The 10,412-nt window shown below is 38.3% G+C and overlaps 1 protein-coding gene across 1 annotated transcript; it reads left to right on the plus strand.

Moving 5' to 3' along the window:
- The first annotated feature begins 226 nt into the window (after nt 1-226).
- Nucleotides 227-3,642, plus strand: LOC115986775 (probable glutathione S-transferase). The gene is made up of 2 exons (XM_031110062.1): nt 227-656; nt 3,017-3,642. Exons 1-2 carry the CDS (start codon nt 306-308, stop codon nt 3,377-3,379), a joined length of 714 nt encoding a protein of 237 aa, XP_030965922.1. The 5' UTR covers nt 227-305; the 3' UTR covers nt 3,380-3,642.
- The last annotated feature ends 6,770 nt before the right edge of the window (nt 3,643-10,412 follow it).

The following is a 10,412-nucleotide window of genomic DNA, read 5'->3' on the forward strand; positions in this document are numbered from 1 at the left end:
AGTTTTTGTATTCAAATCCTATTTTTTTGGATACTAAAAATAAAAAATGAAAACTGAATATAAATACAAATCCAAACAAGTCCGTATTTTAGTAATGTGTCATATAAAAAACTGAAACCAAATACAAAATACACCATCTTTTTTGCTCAGACCAAACAGTCCCTTACCTTATTGATATGCGCCCTTAATATATTACGGCAAAACTTTAGAGAACTGGCGAGATTCTGCCATTTTTTAATGGTTCAATTACAAATAGAGTAAATTATAGGGATGTTATCCAAATTCCACAGGAAAATGCCTTTATAATGGCCTCATCAGCTATGGTAACAGCAAATCAACTCATAATAATGGCAGAACTGAAGCTCTTCAGAACTTGGTCAAGTCGCTTTGCTTTAAGGGTCGTTTGGGCACTAGACTTGAAGGGCATTCAATATGATACCATATTTGAAGATCTCTCCAACAAGAGCTCTTTACTTCTTCAGTATAATCCTATCTACAAGAAGGTACCAGTGCTTGTTCACAATGGAAAACCATTACTGGAGTCACTTGTAATTCTTGAATACATCGATGAGACATGGAAGCAGACTCCATTACTGCCTGAAGATCCTTCTGAACGAGCCACGGCACGCTTTTGGGCCAAATTTGGAGATGATAAGGTAAAGTAACCTCTGATCCTCCATTTAAGACTCAAGTAATCAGTTATTTATGTTGTTATTTCTTAGTAGTCACAGTTTAAAGGTAAGAGAGTAATTTTATTAGAAAAATTATATATATATATATATATATATATTGCATTAAATAATAGCAAATATATTTTGTTGAAAAATTTGACTGAGTTAATTTAGTGGTTTTTCTGATAATTAGATTTTTTGTTTATGTATTGAATATATATGGTCATCATGCTCCAATTAACTCAATTAATAAAATTTATTGTCATTGAATAAAACATTAAAACATTTAGGCTTGAATTTAAGGAAGTCAATTTCGCATCACATGAATTGGTATGACTAGTAGTTGTCGTACCAGTAGCTTCGCCGGTACAAAAACATAGCAATTTTGTGTTGGTTTAAAGTAGAGAGAGCTTATAATTAGTTAGAAGCGTGTATGAAAATAGGAAAAGTGGGAAAAAAGAGTTTTGGAAGTTGTGAGAAATTGAAACAATTAGGATGGACGGAAGTTGTGAGAATTTAAAAAACACAAGTTGTTTTCTAAAAAAAACACAAGGGAAAAGAAGAACGCAGCCTATTTGGTTTTATTATCCACAGTCCAATTGTTTAAATGATTCAGTGCTTCTTGTACACCGAACCGATGAGATGTTGTCATGGGATAATTTTTAAATACATGGCCAACATATTGGGTGGAGTGCACAAGATACTGGACTCAGGTCGATCCTTAATCCACTACTTCCCACCCCCTCTTCACAAAGTGAAGTTTGCGGGCCTCATGAACTGTATATATGTGCACTATTTATGGAAAAAAGTCAATGATCACAACTTAAAAAAAAAAAAAAAAGTGGTCATGGAAAGCACAAAACATGCTTCTCAAACGCACACTAAGTTCGGAAAAAAAAAATTTCTCTAGTCATATAAATATGTTGTTGGGCTGTAATTGGGCTTTAGACTTTTCTTTTTTTGTCCTTTTGTTTTATGAAATGGATTATGTAGAAACTTGTATTTGTAAATGTCCATAAAAATCTACATGGGCTTTTACAAAACCATTAAAGTCATGCACATGCAAATAATATATACTAGTCTCGTCACACACGCTACACGGGTGATGAGGATTTTTTTTTTTTTTTTTTTTTATCATTTTGAGTTTAATATAATTTTTCAATTTGAATTTATTTATTGTTAGTGAGGTTACATGGAATGAATTTTTAAGAAAGTAAAATTTTGGATCTGAAAAGAAGCAACTGCTGGGTTTAATGTGTGCTAGTTTTTAGGGAAAAAATGTATCAAACGTGCATGGATATATTCAAATAGAGAGTGTGTTAATTTTTTCGAAAAAAAAGTTTATCTGGTAGTTTTTTTTTTCTTTTTCTTTTAGAATTTTGTTGAATTACAATTTTAAATCTATTTTTATTTTTTAATAATAAAGATTATCTAATTAGACTAGGGTATTTTTGACATTTTATAAAGCCATAACTAACTTTGTGAATCTTCTTAATATATAGATATAGAAGAAGATATATATACACACACACTAACCTCTGAGCACGTGCTCACGCTTGTGCTCAGAGGCTCTTTTTTTTTTTGGATAAAAGTTAATAATTAATAAATTATAATTTGAGATTAATATATTTTCAATCACAAAAAAACCTAGGTGTGTGATGAGTGTTAAGCGTTTGTGGTGAAATAATTTTATGTGATGTGAGTAGTTTTTTTATTTTTTATTTTTTATGGAATTTTTTATTTTTTTATTTTTAATAATTTTATTTATTGGAACCATTGGTAGTTTTTTTTTTATAGGAATTGTGGGTGGGTAGTCTTTTTTTTCTTATTTTTGGTTAGAAACATGGGGTAATGAGGCTAGAAGTGGGAAGTGTGAGGGTAGTGGGAAAGTTTTAGTTGATTTACCATTTTAACCTTATTTCTCTTTTTAATAAATAAGAATAGATTAATTAAATTAGGGATATTTTTGACAGTTAAAAATGTAATAACTAACTTTCTAAATCATTTTAATATATACAGATATACACATTTTTTTTAAACGATAATCTCAAAACAGTACACCTTTATTTATTGATACCGAAATAGTCTATTAAATTTCTAGATGAATCTGCCTATACTAGAAATTGGACTGTGATCCTAATGAGCAAAATTTATGATGTGGATATTATAGGGTTTAAATCCTATCAAATTAAATCTACAAAAATAAAAATTCATCACCCATAAATCTGATATAGTTGTTTTGCTAAAATTTTGGAACTAATTTTTATGTTATGTTCATGCAAAACTGCTGTTCCATCCTAAATACTTGTTAGTATGACTATATATTTTATTGAGTACCAATGTAGGTTTTGCCATCAATATGGAATGTTTTTATCAAGCAAGGGAAGGATCAAGAGGAAGCTATCGTTACAGCCCAGGAGAACTTGGGATTTGTAGAAAGACAGCTTACTGGAAAAAAATTCTTCAATGGAGAGACAATTGGACTTGTAGACCTTGCTTTTGGTTGGCTTGCTAATTTGCTAAGTGTGTGGGAGGAGGTATGTGGTGCGACCTTGATAGATCATGAAAAATTTCCCTTGTTATTAGAATGGATCCAGAATTTCGCAGATGCTCCAATAATTAAAGAAAGATGGCCCCCTCGAGACAAACTGATCACCAAATACCAAGCTCATCATGAAGTTTACACTTCAAAAGGGGCACCAAAATGAATATGATTTATAATTTCAAGGCCTTGTCTCGAAGTTCAACGTGAAAAGATTTCATATTTGTTTTGAGTCTTTGGATAAGCACAGTGCTTATCCTTATCAATTAGGAAGTCTTTGAATAAGAGTTGATAAGCATAGTGCTTATCCTTAAGTATTGCTTGGGTTGCTTGGTTCTTTTTTTCAGTAGTCTGTAAGTCTCTAAATGACTGAATGCTTTGCAAAATAATATCACTGAGAGAATTATAATGGACGTTAGTCTTTTGAGAGCTCAAGGGCCTATTTGGTAGGAGGATTTTTGTTTTGGTTTTCAAAACAATATAAAAACAATTTTCAAAAAAATTGAACTTGAAACTAGTTTTTAGATAAAAATTTTAATATTTTACGTGTTTGCTCTCACTTTTAAGAATAATTTTCAAAATAAAAAAAAATAAAAAAAATAAAAAAAAAAAAGAAAAAAAAAGAAGAAGAGGTTGGGAGCCCATTTCTATTTTTTAGATTTTTAAAAAAATTACAAAAAATAATGTGTAGAATTTGTACATTACTTTTTAATTTTTTTTTGGTGGATAATGATAAGGAAATAGAGTTTATCGTGTACTTTTTTTTTTTTAATGATAAGTTCCAAATTTAAAGGATGTGAATTCTTTTTGGGATAAAGATAAACTCTTTAATTTAAAAGATAAAAGAGTTATGGGAGGTCCATTATTTTCAATTTACTTACAACTATGTTATTGAAAATATTTTTTGTATCTTAAAAACATTCTTTTAGCTGTTTTTAAAATCATGTTCTACATTATAAAAATAGGATACAATTTTATGAAAACTAAATTTGGAAAATATTAGCTAAACAATAAATTTAAGTGTGAGACCCACCATTTTATGGATTGCAAAACAAAAAACTATATTTAAATACTCTTACCAAACAAGTTTCATTGAATTAAAACCAAAACATGTTGCTTTGGCCAAGAAAGTTACAACTGTAACATAATCAAAGATACTTACCGGAGGCCGTGGGAATGTCTAGATCCACATGATTTATCTCGTTTGGGTATCAAACCCCTTGAATTTCTGGTTTAAGTCAAAATGACCAATATGCCCTCTGGTCAACCGAGAGTTGACCGAATGTAAAATTTGCTCAAAACTTCACCAAAATACAAAACTTCATGTTTCTATATCAAAAAAAATGTTTTTAGGAATTTTTTATTTATCAACTTTGACCAAATGTGACCTAGTTTAACTTGGAGTTTGACCACAGTTTGAACTGAGATCTAACTGTTTGATTGGGATAAATCCATAAAAACAACTTTGGGTTCATTAGTCCACTTCCAGAGCTTACAACTTTTTGGTCTGTGGCCTTATATTCATAAATTTAGAAGTTTTGGAAACTAGATATACATATTTTTCTAAGGAGATGGGTTCAAGTTACACTTAATGTAACTCTTTAGAGTTACATCTTTTTTAAACCGTTGAATTTAAGTAAATCTAACGGTTAAAAAAAGACCCTCATTATTACAAATATTCTTATTAGGATCTCATTAATTACCCTCATTTATTACATTCTGAACCTATCTCTAAATCCAAAAACGTTTGACGACTCTCTCTTTCTATGTTTCTCTCTCTCCCTCTCTCTCTTCCACCATTGCTTCTCCACCATTGTTCCACCTCTACATGTTGCCAGGAAAAAAAAAAACCAAGCAGAACACAAAAAAAAAAAAAAAAAAAAAAAAAAAAAAAAAAAACCATTCCCATATAAGTCTCTTTCTAAAAGAAAATTAAGGCTTTTAATAAAATATAACCAATAATAATTCCGTATTAGCAAAAAATGAGAATTTTTCTCAATGAATTAGATTTAGTTCCAATGAATTGTCAGTTCTTTCCATAATTGATTGGCTAGAGTTGAGCATTACGGAAAAACTTGTTGTGGAAACCAAACTAAAAACATACCTAACTTTCCTTCAGTCATTTCTTAAAAGATCTTCCAATTCTTAAAAAATTCTGTATTGACAGTAATGTGGAATTTCCATTATTGAAGAAATTTAGCATAAACAATTGCCCTAAATTGAAGACATTTGCATTCAGACATGCTAGTTCAAACATGGAGGTTCGTAAAGGACTCGTGGAAATAAATTCAGAGGACAATCGTCATACAACTTCACAATCACACATCAATGAAAGCGTAGATATTTTTTAAACTTTCCCCCTTCTCTTATTTTTGAGTTTTTTAAAATGCTAAATGTAAGGCACCTAACGTCCAAGTTCATTTGGGCCTTGGGCCATGAACTAATGATATGGGCCTGGGGTCCAAACTTTCCACCGACAAAAGCCCCGGCCCAAACTCACAATAACTACTAGTATAAATTGGGTGTTGTTCCGATACTTGGAAAGTGGACTGCAGATGCCCCGCTAGCATACTACCCGGGAAGCCATTTCTGGACTCTATACACATGACCGGTCACGTCGCTATTTAAGTGCTTGGCAGAACCTTAGGAAACTCTGCTGCCGAACACATTTGCTGCAATGAGAACCGTTTCTAAAGTCACTCGTACCTAAAAATCCACTTAAGTTTATCGACATTGGACCTTTCTTTGCACTAAGGGTGGATAATTGGCGCCCACTGTGGGGCTCTCCTATGACACTGTGGTTCTAGAGGGATTTGAGCTCCGGAAAAATGTTTGAAAGGCATTCGGGGGGTCATGTAGAAAGCGGGTCTGTGGGTTCTTCTTGGCGATCAAGTTGGCAAGAGCGTAGACAGAAGGAACGAGAAGATAGAGAGCGTGATCAACAAGAAGAAATGTCCAGCATGGGAGAAGGGTCGTACCAAACCCAACGAATAGTTTCCGATGCTACGGGACGTAGGCAGAGGGAGGAGCAAGATGAAGAGCTTGAACGACTGGGCAGACTAGTCAGGGGTTTGGAACTGGAGGTAAGGGGTAGGCATTGGAGGGGAGACAGAAATGACTAGCAGCAGGAGGTCGGTAACCGGGGAAATAGACATGGGGAGGGATCTAATCAGTCTGGATCTTGGCTACGGCGAAGTTGTTCACATTCTCGGGAATCCTATCAATACTGAGACCGTTCACATTCATAGGGATCTCGAAGATATAAGAACCGGTCCCTGTCCTGGGAATCAAGGCAACGCCGAGATTGCTCACGTTCTTGGAAGAACCAAATTAGGAACTCAGTCTCCCTAGAGGAGAGACGGCCTCGAAATGCCGCCATGGACGCTATGAGTTGCGCTTTATGAAAGGCAGTTCGGTCCCCATTTTCGGACGAAATCGAGCTGGCCGGAATGTTGGATAGGTTTACCCGCCCATCGTTCAATTGCTACGATGGAAAAACTGATTCGGTAGAACAAGTAAGTCATTACATTCAGATGATGTCTTTGCATACTCATAATGATGCGCTGATGTGCAAGGTATTTCCTTCAAGTCTGGGACCAACTGCTTTGAGGTGGTTTAACAGGCTACGGAAAGGATCCATACGTAGCTTTTCCGAGCTAATTTAGGAGTTCGGCATTCGGTTTGTGACTTGTAGTTGAGTACCTCAACCGGTAGATGCGCTTCTGTCAATGAAAATGAGGGCGGGAGAGACCCGCTGTAGTTAAGCCAGTCGGTATTAGGAACTGTACAATGAGATAGGTGGGGATAACGAAAGGGTTGCGGCCAGCACATTCAAGATGGGGTTGCCTGAGGATTCCAGGTTACGAGAGTCATTGACCAAGAAGCCTCCCGAAGGCATGCGGCAGCTCATGAGATGTATTAAGGAGTATAAGCGATTAGAGGATGATCGGCTGCAGAACAAATGTAAAGCACCAATAATGAACCGTCCTCGGCAAATTGGTTGCCCGTTCAAAACTTGAGGGGGTCTGACGATTCAAGAACCAACTGCGCAGATGGGAGAAGTGAATGTGACGTTTAAGGAACCGGTACACAAGATTATTGACCAGATCAAACACGAGCCGTATTTTAGGTGGCTGAATAAGATGGGAGGGGACCCGTCGAGGAGGAATCAGAATCTATACTGCACTTATCACCTGGATAAAGGACACACTATCGAACAATGCCGGGTTCTGAAGGATCACCTCGGGCAATTAGTCAAGGCCGGGCATTTAAAGGATTTCGTGCTGGACTCGGGAGACAAAATTGCAGGGCAAGACACTCGGCAAAGGGGAAATCCCCTCCCACCACTTGTGGGGGTGATTGAAGTTATCCACGTCGCACCGAGAAAGCCCATTTCCGGGAGGAGGAAAGGGGTATTGACAATAGTACCGGTGGAGGATAATCTAGACCTACAGTTACCGGGTAAGAAAATGAAGTTTGCACGGGAGCCTATCTCATTCGACGATGACGATTTGGAGGGGATGATCCAACCACATGATGACGCATTAGTGGTCACGACTAGGATAAATGGCTTTTTAGTAAAGAGGGTAATGGTAGACCAAGGGAGCGGGGCCGATGTGATGTATCCGGATCTGTTTAGCGGGCTCGGACTGAAGAATGAGGACTTGATGAAGCATACCTCGTCCTTGGTTGGGTTCAACGGCAAAGTAGTAATCCCTGAAAGGCAAATTTCACTTCCCGTGATTATGGGGGGAAAGGAGGTGGCAGTGACATTTACAATAGTAGATTCATTTTCCCCATATACGGCCATTCTAGGGAGGCCGTGGATCCATTCAATGGCGGCTGTTACGTCTACCCTACATATGAAGATCAAATTCCCAATCGAGCAGGGTGTCATCGTGATAAGTGGAGACCAGCAAGCGGCTAAATAGTGTCTTATAGCCGTAGTTAATTGGAAGCGGGGGAGTCAAGTCGGTCAGGGAGAAATAGGCAGACAACTAGAAAGAGACAAGGGAACCGGGCAATCCGAACAGGAGCAGGTTGAGCGAGAAGATGCATCTCGGAACGCCCCTTTATAGCAATCACAGGGGCTCCTAGGAGAAAAGGGGGCTGGCTGCGCCGAGGAGCTAGTAAAGGTAAAGATATTACTGGACACTAATAAATATTTCAGGTTGAAGCGAGCATGAATAATGAGGAAAGGGTCGAAGTATTGCTTTTTCTAACTCAAAACATAGATGTCTTCGCTTGGAACCCCTATGAAGTTCCCGGGGTTGATCCTGGGTTTATCGCCCATAAGCTCAACGTAGACCCCACGTATCCCCTGAAGAAGCAGAAGCCGAGAAGATCTACCAAAGACCATATTGAGGCAGTAAGGCAGAAGGTAGAAAAGTTGAAGGAGGCCGGAGCAATAAAGGAAACCTTTTTCCTGGAGTGGCTGGCAAACATCGTGGTCGTCAGGAAGAAGAACGACAAATGGAAGGTCTGTGTGGATTTCATGGACTTGAATCGAGCATGTCCAAAGGATCCGTTCTCCATGCTGAAGATTGATCAATTAGTAGACGCCATATACGGGCACCCGAGGATGAGTTTCCTGGATGCTTATCAAGGGTACCATCAGATTGCTCTGGCCGCTGAAGACCAGGAGAAAACAGCGTTCATATCCCCTGATGCTAATTATCATTACTCCGTGATGCCCTTTAGGCTAAAGAATGCCGAAGCGACATACCAGCGGATGATGACGAGGATGTTTCAGGATAAAATGGGGCATACAGTTGAAGTATATATTGATGACTTGGTGGTAAAGAGCAAGCAAGAAGTTCGGCATGTGGAGGACCTTTAGGGGGTGTTTGAGGTGTTGCGGAAGCATAGATTACGCCTTAACGCGGAAAAGTGTGCCTTTGGAGTGGGGCTAGCAAATTTTTGGGTTACTTAATCACCAACTGAGGGATAGAGGTTAACCCTGACCAGATAGAAGCCATGAAGAGTCTTCGGTCGCTGAGTAATCTGAAAGAAGTGCAGGTGTTGACTGGGATGCTAGCCGCTCTTTATCGGTTCAACTCAAAATTTTCGGATTGCTGTCGTCCATTTTATTAGCTTTTAAAGAAGTGGAAGAGATTTCGGTGGAATGATGAATGTGAAAAAGCTTTCCACGACCTCAAGTAGTACCTAATACAGGCGCCGATGCTGACTGCATCAGAGCCCAGAGAAGAGCTATTTATGTACATCTCGGTGTCCGATCATGCTGTAAGTGTCGTGCTTTTAAGAGACCGGGGGAATCCAACAACCTGTATATGTGTTGACCGAATACCCCCTAGAGAAATATCAGCAAGACCCTAGTCGACGCCGAGACTCGGTATTTGCCTCTAGAGAAATTGGTGCTGGCCTTAGTACATGCTACTAGGAAATTATCTCAGTACTTTCAGGCTCATACTGTATATGTGTTGACCGAATACCCCCTACAATCATTATTGAAGAGATCTGATTTCACGGGGCGAATAGCCAAATAGGGGACACGGCTCGGGGCATTTGACGTAAGGTATAAGCTGAGAAGTTCAGTAAAGGGGCAAGTATTAGCGGATTTTGTGGCAGAATTCTCTCCTAAAGGGGAAATGGTCTGTCAGTTGGAACATCGCCCATGGAAGGTACATGTGGACGGGGCTTCCAACGGTAAAGGGGCTAGAGCCGGGATAGTCATAATTACCCCGGAGGGTATTCTCTTGGAGCATTCGTTCAGATTGGGGTTTAACGCCTCCAACAACGGCCAAAATATGAAGCTGTGCTTGCCAGATTGAGGGCAGTCTCAAGGTTAGAAACCCGAAATGTAGAGGTTTATTCGGATTCACGGCTCATAGTCAACCAGGTGCAAGGAAGTTTTGAGGCTCGAGATCCTCGGACGAAAGCATACTTAGAATTGGTGAATCAGGCCATTGGTAAGTTTTGTATGGTGAAGGTGATTTAGGTGTCCCGAGCACAGAACAAATATGCTGACTCTCTCGCCACTCTGGCATCGTCAATTGCCAAGGACATTCCCCGACTAATCAAAGTGGAACTCGTCCCCGAGCTTAGCATTATGGTGATGGGAGATGAGGGGGCTGCAAGGGTCAAAGTCACAATAGTCACAACACTTGGGCCGAGCTGGATGGATCCCATCGTTGATTTCTTGGCCGATGATCAAATCCTGGACAACGAGAAGGAGGCCA

The sequence above is a fragment of the Quercus lobata genome, chromosome 4, assembly GCF_001633185.2.
Source record: "Quercus lobata isolate SW786 chromosome 4, ValleyOak3.0 Primary Assembly, whole genome shotgun sequence".
NCBI classification, from domain to species: domain Eukaryota; kingdom Viridiplantae; phylum Streptophyta; class Magnoliopsida; order Fagales; family Fagaceae; genus Quercus; species Quercus lobata.